A 20,393-nucleotide genomic window follows, 5' to 3' on the forward strand; every position below is an offset into this window, starting at 1 on the left:
CATTTCTGTAATTTTGGAACTGGTAGGGAAGTGCTGAACAACATGCAGGAATTCTGCTTGTGTTCTTTGAGGAAAATTATTAATATATCTCTGTATTGTATTGCTGATTTTTATACCTTTTTTTTTTCCAAAGTGAATTCATGAAGCTCTAAATATAAAATTTCATATAACAGTTAATTTGGCCATATCAAGAGAGAAGTTTGAATCCCAGTAATGCTGGGAAACTTACCCAGCTCCTCTTTAGTTTGATCATGCCAGTCTTGATAAGAGAATCCCAATAGATCTTATAGGGCATTGCGCTGTATTAGACTTCTTGTTCTTCCCTGTTATTTCTGAATTAATTGCAAGTTCTGTAATAATTTATTTGGAAACTATAACTCTTAAGAAAAAAAAATTATGCTTACATTGCACTGTGTCTTCAGGGCTGAGAGCTAAGATTTATGTGTGTAATAGAAAGAGCAAATGTTTTCTGCGTTCTAATAAACTTACCCTAATTCTATTTTAAATAAGATACCATTTCTGTGGGCTTAGGTTTTTTTTGTTGTTGATGTTTCTTTTCATTTAATAGAAACAATTTGAAATTGCTAAGAATTGCTAGTATTAATTCTGATTCTCACTTGTGGATGAACTGACCTTCTGGTTTATATTTTGTTTTCTAGCTGGTAGCTGGGAGCGTTGTGATGGCATTTGAGGAAGTGTGTCCAGATAGAATAGATCTGATTCACAAGAACTACCGAAAGCTTTGCAACTTGTTGGTTGATGTGGAAGAGTGGGGTCAAGTTGTTATAATCCACATGTTAACTCGATATGCACGTACACAGTTTGTAAGCCCATGGAAGGTAAGTTTGTGACTTTTTAAATTACTATTGTGTGCTTGCATTCCGAATTATTTCCAATGTTGAATACACTTAGTTTTTTAAGATGCATTTTTATGCATCTTATTTTTTATTTTATAAAAATAGAAATTAAATACATACGTCTCTCTAAGGCTTCACTAACACAAGGCATCCACCCTCTTCAGAGCATGAGAATTCTCTTTCCAGGCTATAACCTGTTTTGATTTACCTCAGGCACATCCCAAGGGCAGCAGAGTCCTTTTTCAGTGGTTCTTTGAGCAACATGGCTCTTTGCTCCGGGAGATTTATGTGAGTCAGAGCTAGAAAGGTTTGCCATTCTGTCCTGAAACTGGGTAGAATCTACTTACTTTGTAGATAGGAATACCCACACAGTATGGTGAACATTACATTACTTGTCTAGGCTTTGTCAGTGTGCTGAGGGACTGTGTGGAGACTTGAATATATGTTTTTGAAATGTGCAATGTAAAAAATGTTGTCTTTTCATTTATATGATGTAAATATGAGTATATTTTTACTTGAAAGTTATAAAATTGAATATTCAAAATAAAAATCCTATCACTTATAAGAACAAAAAAGTAGACAGCTCAAGAAATTCATGCTAATAACATTGGTTTCAATAGGGATTTAACTCTGAGTAACAGTTTAAATTAAAAGATGTAATACTTCTGAAAAGAATTGTATGAAATTGCTCCACAGCTCTGGTTGGTTGTGTTTATTACAGGCTTGGGGGTGTTGCTACTGTTAAGTTTGACCATTTAGTTTGAAACTAATTCGTGTTTAAAGATTTACATATTCATTGATATATATACTGTTTTACAGCGATATCTGGAGATGGACTTTGTATAGTTGCATAAAACGATGTTTTGGGATACCTACTTGTAATGACTATAAGGTGATCCCAGAACCTTAGAGAAAGTTTTCTCATTTGATCTTTTTTTAAATTTTTTTGTAGTTCTTTAGACTGAAGTAGTTCTGCCATAGCTCAGCTAATGTGTCTTAACACTGCTGTTCAGGTATTGTTATTTCAATGCAGATTATTGTGGTTGGTAATCAGCATATTGACAATTTTTTTAAAGGTTTCCTTTTTTTTCAGCATTGGAATACAGAATGGCACCAGCTATTGATGAATTATTTCAAACTTTGTCTGTTTATACCCTTTGCCTGGGAATCAGACTGAAATGCAGTGGGATTCTATGTTAATATATGTAGAATTTATTATGTGAAAACAGTTACAAGGAGATGCATTTGGACAAACAGTTAATTTCAGCCTGATGTAGTTTACTGTTGTATTCACTTCTGAAATAAGCAGGGGTTATAACTATTAGAAAACTAGAAACATAACAAAAGTATCTGAAGTAGAATCATATTTTTGCACTGAGTTGGGTTCTGGAACATCCTTTTTCATTTCAGATGAAAATTTAATTGTTTATAAGAACAGATCTTTCCAGAACATTGTTTAAAATAAGTATTTTTAGAGAATGAAACACTTAAATAGTATATGTTCCTAATGTTCTTGAGGCATTTATTACATGTTGCTTATTGAAAGTATGTAGCTTGCATTCTTCTCTCTTACCTTTAGAAAGAATCAAAATTGGTGATTTGCTTTGCCTAAAGCTACAGTTTCACAATTGGTTTAAACCAGTTTTAGTCCATGATTGGACAAAGTAAGAGCAGAAGAAGAGGATGACCTCCTGTTTTGGGCTGAGAGGTTGGAGGTCTTGATGGGATTAGGTTTCTTTAAGACTCTAATGTACCTTTTTCACTGAAACCGGATGGATGACAATTGTTGCTGTGGCTTCTGCTCTAGGAATGTAAAAGGTTTATGTAACAATACTGCCTGTGTCAACCTAAAATGGGTCATCAGCAGTATAGTATTAATAACACTTTGTTTCACTTTCATGAGCTTCAGTGCAAAATTTAGTTTGTCTACCTACTCAGCAATTAAATTAGCAGAATTTTTTTCCTGGGTCTAGTGGAAATGCATGCCTTTCTCAATAGGTTCATAAATGAACTCATCATACAACAGGGCATCTTGTGCAGTAGAAGAGATTTTTAATTTAGTTTATTTGCATCATTATGGATCAGTATTTAGGCTGTTTATATGTAAATGTATGATTTGAGGAACAATTAAGTGTTGACAAAGTAGATTGCAGTCATATCAATTGCAGTGCATTTTCCATAATTTTTCTAACTGACATCTTTGATGATAAATAGTGGATGCCAAGTCAAAGCCGATTATACAGTGCACTAGGAATTCATGGTGCTGTCAGGGAGAAGACCGATTGACTTTAAATTTACATATTAATGAGAAGATTTGTTAAGAGGATGCTTGACTATAGAAAATAACAGCATATTTATAGGGCAGGACACTTTATAAATAAAGCTGATGCAGGAAAATGGAAATTAAACCTATCAGATTAATAAATTCAAGGCTGCTAAAATGCATATTTGCATTTTTATTCACTAAAATTTACCTTACTTTTTGAGAAACATATGCTGCTTTTTTCAAGTTGAGCTAATTCCCAACAAGTAATTATGTAATGTTTTGAACTGATCTCTTGTGCATTTAGAAACCTAAAGAAAAACTTGGAGTATTTAGCAGTTACGGAGAAAAATCCTTTTTTGAGCAATATGCTTAAAATTGTTGCAAAACTTTAATCAAATTACCCATTAACCAATACTTAGTTTTGTATTCCTATTTCTAGCTTCTCTGAAGGGTAGAATTTTTAATTTCGATCATGAATGGTGTGAGGAAGGTTGTCCTTGGTTTATCCTATTTGTCTTGCAATACTTAAAGGGTGTTTTTTTAAGTAGTTACCTGTGAGTAGCAGTTTCGGAATAACCTTTTTTCCGTATGAACTGTGTTCATCTTTAACACATATTAACTAGAATGAGAGGAAGACACTCATACTCTTCATTAAAAAAAACTGGTCCGGACTAACTGGGAAGAACAATTCCAAGTTTTCTGGGAAGTAACATACCTGATGGAGATAACACTGTAATGCATGCCAGATTAAATGTTTTGCCCTGCCCTTGCCACAGAATTTGTTGGGACTGCCAGGTTATTTGCAAAACAGCTCCTGAACCATTACAGCTTGCAGCGTAATACATGAAGATGTTTAAAATAAAGTTGCTGTTGGTTTCTGTGACTGCATTGTGTCGCAGTCTGACAGTTCAGGAACTGATTTTCAAGCTGTTCAACCATCGTCACCTCTGCAGGGAGATGAGGATCACAGGAGGTAGTGAGTGCTTCAGCTGTTCTGGTATATAGGTCCACCACCAAACGTGTGTGCTATCTGGGAGGGTGTTTTCTAAAAACAGATGACTTGGTCAGAAGCTTCAGTGGTCATTGTAGAGGGCAAAATGGAGCTGGAAGCTGTAGTCTTGCAAAAAAACAGTGACTCGGGACTGCTGTTTTGTTTTGGACAATTGCAGGTTACAGAAATAAGCTTTCTTGGTGTTCAGTTAAGATTGGAAAAGAACAGTGAATTCAGATTGATCATGAGCTTCAGTTGTAACAAAGTTATTTATAAACAAGTACTTATGAGAAGCATGTCTCAAGCTTAGACTTTTAGGATTAATTATTGAAGTATTGCTTAATTTAAAGTGCTCAGAATTTGACATAACTGATGGGGGGGCAGAAGTTAATCATAAAGAAAATGATCTAAAAGAATAAGGGCTTTTAGGAGAAAAACGGATCATGGAAAGTAGCCTGACTCTCAAGGAATTACAGGAAGAAACAGCTTGAAAATATTTATTTTACTTGCTAGCCCTGACAAACTATTGTGAGGTCACTTCTGACCTCAACCATTCTGTGATCTATAGTCTTTTGTTAAATGCTTTAAAATGTCTCCTGCTCCTGCAGTGTTTTCTTAGTATCTTATAGTTATGAATTCTTAGTGTATTCCATAAAAGTCATGGTTATGTGTCATGGAATCCAGTGTCTGATGGCTACTTAAGACAGCTCAACAGTGTCTAGTCCTGCTCTAAATATTTTTTTTCCATTCCCTTTGTTGGGCTGCATATTGAGTGAGCTGTAATTGTAAATGATAAAGCTTCAAATGCAGCATACAGGGAATACTGTCTGTCCTTAACTTTTGTAGAACTTGTTAGCTCTGTAACGAGTATTCTGAGTCAGTTCTGCTGGTTTATTGCAGGAGAGCATAATACAACTTCTAAATCCTCTACTGAGAGACTGAGAACAGAAGGGAAAGGTGTATTCAGGTTGATTCATTATTAAATGAATGATTTACAGACAAAATATTTTTAAAGTACTTCAGCTTGTTTCAGTTTTATCACTTTATCTAGGTAATTCACCTAGTTAACAGGAGACTATCAACCTGAACTTTCCCTTCAACTGTTCTCATCCTCTCAGTAGAAGATTTAGAAATTGTGTTATGCTCTCCTGCAATAAGAAGATGAGTAAGGAGACATAGATAGTCAAACATATTTAAGAAATATTGAGAATAGCATTCAATCTTTTAGGTTAAAATTAATCAAGATATGTTATGTGTTAGTACATTATAGACCTTACTGAAGTTTCATTCTAGATATTTGTGCTGTGTGGTTCTACCAGATGATAGTTTTGAATATTTAAAAAAAAAAATTAAATTTTTTTCCCCTGCCCTAAAAGATTATGAGGCCAGAGACTTTTCTTCCCCAGAGACCAAAAGCAGTCATCTCATTTTCAGCTTCCATTAAGCTGTCCTCTTCAGATGCAAGTGTGAAACCACATACATAGATCGGTAGATTTACTTGAGCCTGATTTGACTGATAAGATCAAAAGATTAAATTTAGGAAAACTAGTGTACAGTGAAGTTATGTGTTATACTCCTTAATTTTTCCATTCTTTGTATTACTGTCAGAATCTTCAGTCTGAATTGGAGGATTCTGGATTCAGTTACTATTTCCCTTTTAGTCAGAGTGCAATAATTTCTGACCAGGTTCTTTTAGATATACACGAGGAGGGGTTAATGTGTAATATAAAATTCACTTATTTGAAGATATTTAGTAAAGCATTTGGGGCATTAAATGGACTGGCTAGCTATTTTACTGTAACACCAGTTTTATTGTTCCCTACCATGTGTAATATTTATTAAGACGAGAATAACTTAGAGCATAGATTTATAACAAAAAATGGCCTCAAGTTCATTGTGGAAAGTTGATTACTTGAAATTCTAAACAAACTTTCTGGTCGTTATGGATATAATCTGAGACTGTTTTCATGGTCTCTGTATAATAGTCTCTTTTCTTACTGAAAGGGAATATTACTGTCATTCTACCTTCCCTCCATCTTCTCCCTCCCTTCATTTGTGTAAGGCTAGTGTTTCTAAGGCAATCTGGATAAAGGAATCCAGCAGGAGAATAACTAAAAGGACAGGGAGGGTTAAATTTCAGCCACATGAATTTCCTGATTTGGTTTGCTTTGTGTCTGCCAAGCACTTATTGCTGGCGAAAGAGAAGTACAGTCTGTAGATAAAAATGCCATTTATCTTTGCAGCAAAGTGGTTTCTGTTAGTCCCATGACAGACTTGCAGTGGAATAGCAGCACTGGGTAGAATCAGTGTAGGCAAGTTCTCTAGGACATTTGTATCAACTCAAATTAAGAAAGCCACCCCTGCTTTTCTCATAAATTTGACCAGCAAAGTTCTATGTACTTCATCCAATGCTGTTGTCTTACATTCTTGACTCAGGATGAGAGGTTTTTTTATTATTTATGTAAAGGATAAGAGGCATTCTAACCTGTTGCAGATAAGTTGTGAAAATTGTTTTTACCTCTGTCTAGATCTTGACTTACAGACATGAAAATTCATTGGAAGGAAACACTTCAATATTTTTATAGAAATCTAAATATCAACTGTCTAACTACTAATAATTTTTAATTTAAATATCAGATGTACCAGACCCCCATCAGCCCATGAGATACCAAAGTCTCTAGCTTTAGTTTTGGCCATTTCAGTGATATTTAATCATAGAAAATTGTGTGAACAGTACTAAATGAATGCTGCCTTAGAGTGCTTTGGGACCTTCCTGGATGCTAAAATATCCATAAATTCTTTTCTGGGCATCTATCTGCGGGGTATTTGTCTAGTAACTTGTGTGGCCTTTTCATTATTATACCAGGATTTTCTCTGGATAATTAGAAGAGTTGCAAATAAGCTTCCTTAGCTCCTTCTTTGCAAAACTAACCTTTGTTTAATTTTTTCTTTGGTTGAAGAAGACCTGTGTGAGGTCTGACCTCTGCCCTGAGGAAGTTTTAGTCTCCTGAGTCTGTACACTCCTGTTTGCAATATCAGGTAGAATTCTTGATTGGTTGTAGCATATCTCTAAAGAATCATGGGGAAGAGTAAATATAAAAAATCTCCAAGTATCTTGGATCACCCATCTCTTTAACAGTGTATCCACAAGCTTGTTCCAGTTTATGGCTGGAAAAATGCCAGACAAGAAGACCGGGGGTGATTTAGGCCTGAATGATAGCAACACGTCCTTTTCCATCATGGCTTTTACCATCAAAATAAATATCCCACCAGTTGTTGGTATGAGAATTATCACTGAAGTGAATCAACAGATGTTTTAAGATGCTTTCAGCTCCTTTGCCTACTTATACATTAGGATGAAGGAAAAATATTGTGTAATACAGGATTTAATGTCCATCAATGATGTTTAGATTAGTAGGGCAGACTTTCTGGTGAGGATAGCAGACTTTCATCTTTCAGACTGCCAATCTAAGTATAGGTACAGTTAGCATTCTAAGATTTCAAGTCCTTTTGTGTCTTGAAAATTTGAGGCTCCTAACTAACATCTAGAGCTAGGGCTGTAGTCCAAATATGGTTTAAATGTTGGATAAACATTTTAGTAATTGTAAACAATCCTAGATCTATATAAACAAAAAACTGAAAATTAAGGTATGAGTGTGTTTGCATGTGTGGGAAACGGGGAAGATCCCTTTGTTCTCTTTTACTTTACTTTTAAAATCAGCTACATTTTTTCCAGAGAGAAAGGAGTTGAGTTGTTTTAAGGAGTAAGTATACATGATTTGGTGTAACTAGAGGGTGTATATTAGGAACACTAGAGAAGGATGGGCACTGTGAACCATTACAGTTCTGTACAGGCGGAAGATCTGTGAGACCCCTGTTCCTCCATGCCTTGTTTATAATTCATGACAGGTGGTGACCACTATTTCTAGAGCTTGTAGTACGCTTCTCTTGGTTGCAGCCCCAAGGTAACTAACAATTACCTGTTTTTTTTCATGGTTCACTTATTGTGCAACCCTATGGAAGAATACTTTTGCTTGGCAGTTGGTTCATAAGTGCTTGCTATTTTCATAGGATGGCTTATACTGTCTCTTCAGATATTTCAGAGATTACATTTAAACTGAGATTAAACCTTAGCCGTCCTAAAAAGCCTAAAAACTACTCAAGCATTTAACCAAACTTCTGAATGCATGTTCCAAATTCCACTTTAATTTTTGGATGTGAGGGAAAAAAAATGGGGAGCTTTTAGCCAGAAGCAGATGGTATCTTTTCCCTTTAATTTATCCCCTCACCTTTGCTCCTTCTCAATTTTATTTCTGCAATGTTTATATTATCCCTTCTTGTTCTTGCTTGTATTCTCTGTTATTCCTCTGTTATGCTCTAAACATGTTTCCTGTTCCTTGGTTTGCAAACCTGTCTTGTCTTTTCACTCTTGTTATCGTACTTTTTCCTCACACTATTGAAATGAGGGTGTTTTTGTGGTAAGAGAGCTATTTTATGTCCCACTTCCATTCTGAGGAGAATGGAACTGTTTTGAATAAATTAAATTGATTTAAAAATCATAATTGATTGTTTTAATTCTAGCTGCAAGTATTGTGAGACTTTGTTACAACAATAATCAGGAATATGGGTTTGTTGCATAAAGGTGTTAATTACTGCAGCATATTTAACCCTTAGCCCTTACTTTTAGGCAGCAGTCCTAGACTTAGTTGCTTCTTCTTACAGAAATGAGAATGAGGTTTGAACAGTTCTTGAGTTTTCACATTAGTTCAGTATGAAGTTACTTAGCACAGATGTTCTTGTAATTGTGATATATTGGGAAAAATCTAATGCTCAGTGGTCCTCAAACTCATACTACCACCTGTGCGATGCTTTTGTCTCAGAGCTGTAGTATAAAACTTTTATAAGATTATGGGCTTTCTGAGGAACATTTGGGGATTTTTATTTTTCTTTAGTTTTGCACTAAGTCATTACATAATTTTGAGTTTGTATTCAAAACTGTGTTATTGGTTAAACGAGTTTTTAAAAGCCATTATAAGGCAGGATTGAAGAGTTTTTGAAGAGTCATGTAACAAATGAGTTTACATACTCATACTATATGGGAAAATTATTTTTTTTTTTAGAATTAAGTAAACATGTACATTTGCACTAGGATTACAGAGGTTATTATATAAATGAGAATATGCAGGAATATAGTTTAGAATATGTATATGAGAGGAAAAGATCTAGTAAACCACAAATGAAGCTTGATTTATTTATAGTTTATCATGTAACTTTTATATGTGCCAGAAGTTAAGCTAAGAACAATGTTGTGACTGAAAATGCCTTAATGTTAGATTTCACTTGCCACAGTCTGGTTTTCAAGCTTGAGTAAGTGTCTTAGTACCTTTGTGTAGCTTAGGTATCACAGAATCACAGAATCGTCTAGGTAGGAAAAGACCTTGAAGATATCTAGTCCAACCATTAACCTAGCATTGACAGTTCCCAACTACACCATGTCCCCCAGCACTATGTCGACCCAACTCTTAAACACCTCCAGGGATGGGGACTCCACCACCTCCCTGGGCAGCCCATTCCAACACCTAACAACCTGGTCTGTAAAGAAATGCTTCCTAATATCCAGCCTAAACCTTCCCTGGTGCAACTTGAGGCCATTCCCTCTTGTCCTATCACTTGTTACTTGGCTAAAGAGACTCATCCCCAGTTCTCTGCAACCTCCTTTCAGGTAGTTGTAGAGGTTGATGAGGTCTCCCCTCAGCCTCCTCTTCTCCAGACTAAACAACCCCAGTTCCCTCAGCCTCTCCTTGTACGACATGTGCTCCAGACCCTTCACCAGCTTCGTTGCCCTTCTCTGGACACACTCGAGTAATTCAATGTCCTTTTTGTAGTGAGGGGCCCAAAACTGAACACAGTCATCGAGGTGCGGCCTCACCAGTGCCGAGTCCAGGGGTAAGATCCCTTCCCTGTCCCTGCTGGCCACACTATTTCTGACACAAGCCAGGATGCCATTGGCCTTCATGGCCACCTGGGCACACTGCTGGCTCATGTTCAGCCGGCTGTCAATCAACACCCCCAGGTCCCTCTCTGACTGGCAGCTCTCCAGCCACTCCTCCCCAAGCCTGTAGCGCTGCTGGGGGTTGTTGTGGCCCAAGTGCAGCACCCGGCATTTGGCCTTATTGAAACTCCTACAGTTGGCCTCAGCCCAACGCTCCAGCCTGTCCAGGTCCCTTTGTAGAGCCTCCCTACCCTCAAGCAGATCAACACTCCCACCCAACTTAGTGTCATCCGCAAACTTACTGAGGGTGCACTCGATCCCCTCATCCAGATCATCAATAAAGACGTTAAACAGGAGTGGCCCCAAAACCGAGCCCTGGGGGACACCACTCGTGACCGGCCACCAACTGGATTTAACTCCGTTCACCACAACTCTTTGGGCCCGGCCATCCAGCCAGTTTTTTACCCAGCAAAGCGTGTGCCCATCCAAGCCACGAGCAGCCAGTTTTGCCAGGAGAATGCTGTGGGAAATGGTGTCAAAGGCCTTACTGAAGTCAAGGTAGACAACACCCACAGCCTTTCCCTCATCCAATATGCAGGTTGCCCTGTCATAGAAGGAGATCAGGTTTGTCAAGCAGCACCTGCCTTTCATAAACCCATGCTGACTGGGCTTGATCATCTGGTTGTCCTGCATGTGTAGTATGATGGTACTCAGGATGAGCTGCTCCATCAGCTTCCTGGGCACTGAAGTCAAGCTGACAGGCCTGTAATTTCCCAGATCATCCTTCTGACCCTTCTTATATATGGGTGTCACATTGGCCAGTCTCCAATTTGTCGGGACCTCCCTGGTTAGCCAGGACTGCTGGTAAATGATGGAAAGCACCTTGGCGAGCACCCCAGCCAGCTCCTTCAGCATCCTCAGGTGTATCCCGTCTGGTCCCATAGACTTGTGTGTGTCTATGTGATGCAGCAGGTCACTGACTGTCTCCTCCTGGATTGTGGGGGGGTCGTTCTCCCAGTCCCTGTCTTCTGGCTGAAGCTCACTATATTTACAAATTAGAAGCTTTTGATATAGAAAGCTTTTTTGAGTTGTTTATAAAATCTCCCCAAACTAGTAGAATTTTATTGTGGATTCCTTAGCCACATTGAAATTTTGCTTTTCTAAAGAAATGTGAAAATGTTTTGGTGAGTGTGAAACATGCAACACCAGAGGCTACTTGATACCAAGGGTAAGCTGGCTTGGAAGACAAATCCTTTTACAGAATGATGTCTCAAATTTGTCCTAGGATAGCTGTTTATAGGGATATTACAACATCAGAGTCAGTAAACTGCTCGGAGTACCACAAAATACTGGAGGATTTTGTGCAATGGCTTTCTTATTTGTTGGAACTGAACTGAGACTAAAGCTAATGTTTTAAAGCCAAAGAATAGATACTGTTGGTAATCTAACCTAATTTGAATCTTATTTCTTGCAGCTTTGAGCTATTGTCAGATGCTAACACAGTCCTTTTTTACTACTAATGCATAATTGTCATGAGATCACCTGGGTCTGGGTGATACTAAACTCCAAATGATTTAAGTCATGGAACTGTGCAACTGATCTTTAGACCACGAGACCGTTGCCACAATCTTGAGCCCTTATGAAATACAACCCTAGAAGTTGTACTCCTCCTTTCCCTCAACTGTTGAGCCTCTTTGAAACAACCTGGTGGTAAAAGAAAATTCAAAGCCCTTTTAGTGAAGGGATTAACTGAGATCAAACACACCTCAGAACTTCTGTGTCTCAATGAGATGAAATCTGTAGGGAAAACAATTATTCCTGAGTGTGATACCTCTTGTGTGAAAATGCCCTCTTTTTGGTCAGTACCCTGAAAACTAGAAAGAGTGTCTACATGTACGAACACAGTGAAGGCAGAAAAGAAGGGAGGAGTCTTCGTCTTTGAAAACTTCATCTCCCGTTCTTTTCCTACATTTTTAGATCATGGATTCTCAACTTGCCTCTTTCTTGTGTCTGTTGGCTTTTTGTATTAAAAGATGGGTGAGACTGTACTGGCCATTGAATTAAGCTCAGGTAAAAATTTCAGTGGCACTCACGTTGTCAACCCTTCCTGGCAGATGTTTGCATTTGAAAAATAGATTGGTTTTCAACATCATGTGACTATTAGTCCAATATGAAGATTATAGAGTGAGGATTAGAATCAGAAAACATAATTCACAGTGTGACCCAAATATTTCTTCAGTTTGTTGCAACTACCATTTCCATTAATGCTCACTTCAATTTCTGTTAGCTGAAAGCATGTTTATCTGTTTAGATAAATAAACTTTAAAAACCCACGAATATAATTTTGCGCAAGGAACTGTGAAATCTCATTTGACCAGAACATGATAGCTTTTATCTAAAACTTAAAGTACCAGTTTCCATTGTAATTTATTGGAATTATGTAATATCTTTTATATAAGTGTTTTAATAGATTACATTTTCAGTATCATTCCAGCAGACTCATTTGAATAGAGTTGTAATCTGAAAAATGATCCTCAGAAGAGGTTACTGTAGGAGTCCAAGTTTGTTTCAGTGGCTTCAGATCTGCAAATCTAACCAAAACCTCATGTTTTCTTTATGACCTCTCTGTCCCAATAATGATGAATAGACAGTTGTTATAATTGAAGTAAAAATTATAATATTGGAACTTATTAGAGTAATGTCATGATGATCTTGTGATCTTTACTGGTTCTTTATTCCATTGTGGTTCACTTAACTGATAATGTGTATGTACGTTTTGATTTGTGTAGGAGCAACAGGTCTGGTCCCTGGTGGAGTGATAGAATGCAATGTTTGGTAGTGTGATAATTTTGTATGAATATTTCATATAAATAATATAGGCTATATATCATTATTTATATATCATTGCATTTTGTATTTGCTGACTTTTGGACTGAATGTGTTGGGTCTATTTTGACTTAATTTAGAAGGGAGTAATGGACTTATGCCTTTTGGTCCTATGACTGGACATTTCTTCAGAAAGCCTCCTTACAGATTCTTTCCTGGTAGAATACATATCCCAGGCCACTACTTCATTAGCAGAATCTGTTTATATTGTATGTGTGGTAGAAGGGAGGAATTAAGTTTCTAAAATTCTCACTAGTTTTTTAGTAACTATGTTCCCAAAAGTTGTAAATACATTGTGTCTGAGACCACACACAACAGGCTGTCTGGTCTGGTGACAGCAAAGTCACCTCCTGCTTTCTGTCCATTCAGGAATACCTATGGTTTGTAACCATTACTGTAACATGCATCCTGGTACTGTGATCCGATTTGTTTCTCAGCTGTCTTGTAATCCCCAGCCCCGTTCCTTTCCAATGACTCTGCACGCAAGAGCATCAGCAGGAGTTTGTTAGATGCTGGAAACTTGTTTTCTTTCAATGTAACAAAGATTCAGTAGCTATTTTCAAATAGGAAAAGAGTTTGATAGTTTGCTTCATTAATTTTTTTCCTACAGAGGGGAAGTATATGAAGCTTTTAACCTTCAGAGAAACTGGGAAATGATTCATTTATCTGAGGGTCTAGTGTTGTTCTAAATGCCACAAGATGCCTTGCCTAGTCTTCAGTTGTTATGGGTCTCCTATAGGCTCCATACCTTCAGGATCTTTGAGATCCATGCAGATACTTGTCATACTTGAGGGAGTATAAAGTGGCACTAGACACTTAGGCACTTGAAATACTCCCCTACTTTCACATGGCCATCAGAGCATCTCAACAGATCATTACTAGGTCCAGTTAGTTCATCCACAGTAGCACAAGTCTTTATCACACCCTAAGAAAGGGTGAGTATACTTTGATGGCTGATTAGTAGTTGAAAGGAAGCCATTATTTATGAAGTGGATGATCTGGTCTCTTTATTCTTTGACTCTTCAACTCCCTTTGGCTTAATAAGACAAAAGTTATAACTTGCTCTCATTCAGTTAGTACCTGAAGATCTGTGTGACAAACTTGGCTTTGTGTCTTCTAACACCTTTCTCCAGCCAGGCTACAGATTATGTCGGTTACACTGTAATTTCTCAGATACTTTTACCATGTGAGATTGTGCCCTTTTTTAGACCACTCGCAATTATTCATGTCAAGCTTTACCTATACTGACATACCTGTATCTTATTCAAGGACTTCCTGTCGTGGAGAGGATGGATACTTCTGCCAACATGTGGGTATTAACAAGTGTGATTGGTTGAGGTCTGCTCATCTGTCAGAAACATGTCACATCTCATCTCCTTGGCTTTTTGAGCAGTCTTGAGGAAAACTTTTGGTTTGCTCTGATAGATCAAAGATAGGTCTCTTTAGTGTTCTGAAACACATCTGTGAAACACGCAGAAGGATTGAGGTAGACATCTTCACACACAGGATCAAAATTTCAAATCTATCTTGGATACATCATTAATTCTTTAAGTATTAAACTGTTCCGTACATTTTCTGCCATTTCCCTTTTCCAAGGATACTGTTCATGATACAGCAAGTGGACTGCTGATCTTTGTTGACTAAGGTGGTTTTGATATTGCAGTCAGATTCGCCAACTAGTGAATCATCCCAAAACTGTTCTTACCTTCTAAAGTTAGCTTATCTAAAATTATTTTGAGTGCAGTTCTTAGAAATATTAGAAAGGACTCTGGAAGATAGCTAAAATCTTATCTCCCAAAGATTCTGCTGCAGGAATGATAAAAAGCTGTGAGTGTATTTCCTTATGAATCTGAGGAGAGAAACTGAAGTCTGTAGCTTTAAGATCAGTTATACCTAACCTAGGAATACAAATATTTTGAAGGGAAGATGGAGTTAAGGCCAATAGAGTGGGAAAATAGTGTGTGTTCATGCTTTGGATTTCAGTGAAGTTTTACTTTAACTCTGAGCTTGTGGATATGTGAAGCTCTGTTTTGATGTAATTGTAGCATTCACATAATGTGCTTTACCCTAAATGGAAGGCACATTCTCAACTTTAATGCCATATTAAATGTAATTTCAAGCAAGATCTCAGTTAAATGCTAGCTCATTTACTTAGTGACTTTAAAAACAGGCTAATGGAACTTGTTATCTGGCAGTTTCTTCATTTAAGCTGTTAATGCTTTATGAAGATGTCCCTAAACTGTATGTCTGGAATAACGTAAAAAAGAATTACGCATGTTCTTTCACACTAAAATACTCACTTCTCTATTGGATCAAATAAATCACAGAAGATGGCAAATGCAAGGAGTCCATTTGCAATTCCTAGCCTGGAATGCTAGTGGTGTCTCTCAGTTTTTAATCACTTCATTATTCCAGAGTTCTGAACTTTTTAGTGATTTCACAATTTAGAGAAGCTATTAACTGCACAATTAAATCATGTGCTACTACAAACTGGTAAGTGTACTTAATACAGTTTAACTAAAGGGAATGCCTCTGTTCTGTCCTCTCTTTACCACCTACTGCTCTTGAAATTTCAGTAGTTTTAGTGATCCTATGACCAGAAAGTGAGCTATATCATTTTACTGGTCCTGGTGAAAATAAAACATGCTTTTAAAAAATAAACAAACAAAATAACAACAAAGTTTTAATAACATGTTTAGTCTTAAATCAACTGTGAAAATGCATCTAAAGTGATGGAAAAGACAAGAGAAAGCATGGGAACATTTGCATCTACTGCCTGAACTCTCATGCTATCTCTCCCCTGTCAAAAAGGATCAGGGGATTTTTCTGATAGAGCTGCTCATATGTACTAGTTATCATCAGTTTGAGCTCTAATTAGAAGTCTGGGAAAGTAAAATTTGAGTGCCACCAATGTCTGGCATTTTTTCAAGGACATGTGAAGAAGCATCTCCCACAGCTTATTGTAGGTACAATATAGATACTGAGGATTGGAGAATAAGTGTGCAGGAAATTATCTGTGGAAGCTGACAGTTGTTAATTCAACATTAATAGTTAAAACAGGAAGACTTTCATCTCCCAAAGGCAGTAAATTAAGTGTTAACAGTTCTGCTTTCTCCATTATACCCCATTCATACTTTTCTTTCCTGCTTGGAGTCCAAGCCGTAGACCTTGTATAAAGGGCATGTGTGAGAGATGACTTGTAAAAACAGGTTGTGAAAGAAACAGGCCTGCGGGAAACAAGGACTGAGAAAAACAGCGTGAAAAAGAGATAAAGGTTGCCGGGGGGAGTAGGGGCTTTCTGAGCTAAGGAATGTCTCAAACACTCACAAGTAACAAAACTATAGTCATGGGGTGGGTAGTGTGGAGGTCAAAGCTGATAAGGCTGCCCCAGTAACACAAGATGCAGCTGGAGAGGGGAGCCCTGTGGAGACAGGACGGTTCGTCTCTGGGGCACCTGGTCAAGTTTCAAGGGCCATCTGTCCAGTGAATGACCTTTGCTTCATTATCCACAAAATGCATATTAAAGTTAACACCCCTCAATATGCTAATGAAGACTGACAAGATCATGCTAATTACATCATTCCATGAAACACCTTACCCCTCCCCATCCATGGGATACGTAGGTGTGTGGGTCGACCTAGGGGATGGACCCAAGTAAAGTGTGTATAAATCAAGGGGGGGCAAAGCGGGGCGGGGGGGTGTCCAGGGAGTGAAGTGAAGCGAAGAAGACGGCTGCCTCCTGGAACCCTCGCTGGCGGGATCGACGCAGGAACCCAGACCGGTGATCTCTATTCTGCTATTCCCTCCATCTCCCTCCTTTCCTTTTTCCCCTTTTCCTTCACTACCATTAAGAAATGCAAGGCATACTGTATTGCTTGCCACAACTCGTTATCAAGCATTGGAAGAGGTTGTCCAGGGAAGTGATTGAATCACCATCCCTGGAGGTGTTTAAAAGACTTGTAGATGTGGTGCTTAGGGACGTGGTTTAGTGGTGGACTTGGCAGTGTTAGGTAAATGGTTAGACTAGATGATCTTAAGGGCCTTTTCCAACCTAAATGGCTTTATGATTCTAAATGTACAGTTGTCTCTCTTTGGCAGTGAGTATAGTCAGCAGTTCAGGTTGAGGCTTACGGGGCTGTGAGTGATTGAATGTTTTCACATTTTGTGGTAACTGTGCTCCATGTCTGGGATGATGAATAGAATTTGAAACAACAGTTCTTGCACACCAAGAAGCCTGCAGGTTTTTATCTTTCAATTTTCTGTCTCTTTTACATAGTACTTTGCTTTCCTTTCCATGCTAATGTGCAAATCTTGCAGTTTTATATATTCTCTTTGTCTTAGTAAGGCCCTTGTGACTACAAATTCTGACTAATTGGGACTTCATCAACTTGATTTTAATGAATTTCTGTTCATTAAACTTATTTCCCTGTGTGTCATCATCATCCTTTGTCTGGAACATAATTGTTTCGTACCGGATCTCAACAGATTTGAGAGAAGAGGAATATTGTAAGATTGCAATAAAATACATGACTATGAAAAAAGGCAACATTAATACTTCTGCTATGGGAGTATGAAGAAAGTGATTCAATATAAAGACTCTAACGGGATTTAAATCAAAAATGTTTTCATAAGAGGCATGTTTCTTTATGATTATTTGGGACTCTGCTCCAAGTATCTTTGTAACCAACAATTCTTTTTTTTTAAAAAAAAAAGGGTCAGAAATGTGGGAGCTCAAGCTATGTCTTTGCAACAGTGATTAATGAGTTAAATACAATTTCCAACTCTGTATTCCTGTTGAGTTCGATAGTACTGATGTGCGTGCCTGTTAACAGTCGAGGCAGAGATACTGAAGACTGAATCAATGAAGATTGAATTATCCTTTTTCTGTTAGAGGAAGTTTCTTCAGTGCAGGGTTGAGATACACTGAAATCAGGGATTCTGCTTTCAAGTTGTCCTGTAGACAAGGGGAGGAATTCAGTTACCAGTACTCTTGATTTAGCATTCTCAGTTTTTAGTTTAGAAGGGTGACTGCCACAAAGATGTATAGACAGAGAAGTAAACAAACTAAATCACTTTGGTTGCTGTTGCATAAGAAATCTAAGAGCTTGTTAGGGATTCTGTAGAACACTGAGAGCACTGTTGGGATGAAGTAATAAAAATGAGAAGAAATGTGAAGGGGAGTTTTATTTTCAGTGTACTTTCAAATGGTGATAAACCCAGAATGAAATGACAACTTTGATTTATTGTCACTTCTTTCCTCCCTTCCCCCTCCCTCTGTCTCTACTGAAGACACTTTTATGGGCTCTTTCACTACACATGAGTTTTGACCAAGGCATGAAACAAGGGTTTGAAGTTACCCTTGCCTAGTTTTCTGAAGACCTATTAAAAAAGTCTTTATTTTCATATCTAGATATTCTTCCATTTACTTTTGATCGCTTTGCTACTGCCAGCTAAAATTAAAAAGATACATTTTTCTCAAAAGTAATTGTCTCTTTAAAAAATCAGCAATTGGGTGCATGACTTAAATAATCCTCTTAAAACCGTTGTGTAGAGTTGGATATTCCTTAAAATAGTTGGACAGAGACTTGAGAGAAAGACAAGCAGAGTTATTGGTTAAGGTTGCTGTTTGGTACCAGCCAGCCCATTTTTATTTGAATAGCTCCAGCTAGCCTCAGTAATGCTCTTTGTCTTAGTTGGGTGTTATGGTGACAAAGTGAGATGGAAGAATTTAGGAGAGCAAGGACACATACTTGGATATAACAAGTTGCAGAAGTCAATAGCTTATTTTTTAAAAAAAGTTTTGTAATGTTGAGTACTCTCAATATTGATGATCCAGACCATGGCTTCTAAGATCTGACATTCTGTTTTGATCTAATTCTGATGGTTTCCATCTTATTTTTCTTGAAGTTTGTGGACTTTTTAATGCTAATTAAATATAAGCATAATGAAACACTTAAAATCTATTCTTTATTCATTTTTTGATCCACATCAAAAATCTTAAGGTTTGTTTTAGTTTATCTTGTATACATAATCAGATATATTCCTTTATATTCTTTTATTTAGCCTTCTGAAGTAAAAGAAAGACCTAATTTACTAATATCTCAAACTGTAATGAACTCTTTCAGTGTGGTGTGTTGTTTCTTTTAGTGATGTTATGCTGATAATTTGTAACTTTATTTGAACAGGTCAAGGATTTGTACTTCATCAGAGAAGGCCAGGCTCAGAATACATAACATTTTACCATCTAATTTCTTAAGAAATCCCTTCTTCTGAGATTTGCTATTTTCAGATAATTTATATATTGCTAGAGATAGAAGAATGCATGTGATTTGCATTAAGATTTCAAAAAAGAGGAAAATTTAGACAACTGACTTTTCAGAAATGTCAATTTTAAATCATAAAGTTCAAAAAATACCAATATTCTTACCTAATCTAGTTTATATAATATTAATGAAGATATTTCATTTGGAAGTTCATCCTATTTCTAAAGAAATTTTGAATATATTGTTAAGCTGTTTTTCATGTAGGTACATTTACTGCTTTGAGCAAACTGTGGTAGAATAGTCAATAGCTATTTTTAAAATAGTGTATAAATCTTGCATGAAATTGGGGTGGTGTATGTTACTTCCTTAATGAGTAAAACCAGCTGATTCAAATATTTTGTGTATGTTTTTGTCATTTTGTCTTTTGGTAGGATGATGAGGTGGTGGAAGAGTATAGTGAAAATAATTTCTATGAATCTGACGAAGAACAGAAAGAAAAGGATCGGAAAGTGAAAAACATCTATACTATGGACCCAGACCACAGGCTGCTGTTACGAAATACAAAGCCCTTGCTTCAAAGCCGAAATGCTGCTGTATGACAAATTCCTTTTTCATTAAAATGCTAAACTACTAAATAACTATACTTCTAGAAAATTTAAGATTGAAAAGTAAAATCTACACCTCATAAAAGTGGTGATAATACTCTCTAGTAACTTACAGGAGAAGTACGGTGGTTCTTTCTTTTTTGAAATTAATTTAGCTTCTAAGTAAAACATCTGAACTGAATGTGATATGTGCTCCATATGAAAGACAAACAAAATACTAGAGAAAATATGAGAACATTCGAATCCAGCTTCAGTTGCATGTGATGACTATACCATAGCTAGCTTTTAATGCTTAAGTTCTCAGCAACTAGGATGGCACAAACTGTCAGTGTTGGTGGTACAGATTCACAAAGGAAATCATAGTTTTTACTGAATCATTAAGTTGTGCTTTCGTTTGAGTCTCACATTTTAAAAGGAGACAATTGTATGCCTAAATTTTTTGTCAATCCAAGTCAGATTTTTAGTATTGGTACCTTGGCAGCGTTCAAGGATAGATACGACATCATAAGTGTAGTATGCTTTGCAGTATTTCC

At 37.1% G+C, this 20,393-nt stretch overlaps 1 protein-coding gene across 3 annotated transcripts in view; it reads left to right on the forward strand.

Moving 5' to 3' along the window:
* AP3B1 (adaptor related protein complex 3 subunit beta 1) overlaps nucleotides 1-20,393 on the forward strand; it is a 163,521-nt gene that overhangs the window by 43,775 nt on the left and 99,353 nt on the right. For all 3 annotated transcript variants that reach the window (XR_012621587.1, XM_074812298.1, XM_074812297.1), the window contains exons 7-8: nucleotides 660-839; nucleotides 19,687-19,848. Coding sequence is in view for 2 of the 3 variants with exons in the window: in XM_074812298.1 (XP_074668399.1) it covers nucleotides 660-839; nucleotides 19,687-19,848 (342 nt within the window). In the remaining variant the exon portion in view is untranslated. The remainder of the gene's footprint in view (nucleotides 1-659; nucleotides 840-19,686; nucleotides 19,849-20,393) is intronic.

This window comes from Strix aluco, chromosome Z, assembly GCF_031877795.1.
Source record: "Strix aluco isolate bStrAlu1 chromosome Z, bStrAlu1.hap1, whole genome shotgun sequence".
In the NCBI taxonomy this organism is placed as follows: Eukaryota; Metazoa; Chordata; class Aves; order Strigiformes; family Strigidae; genus Strix; species Strix aluco.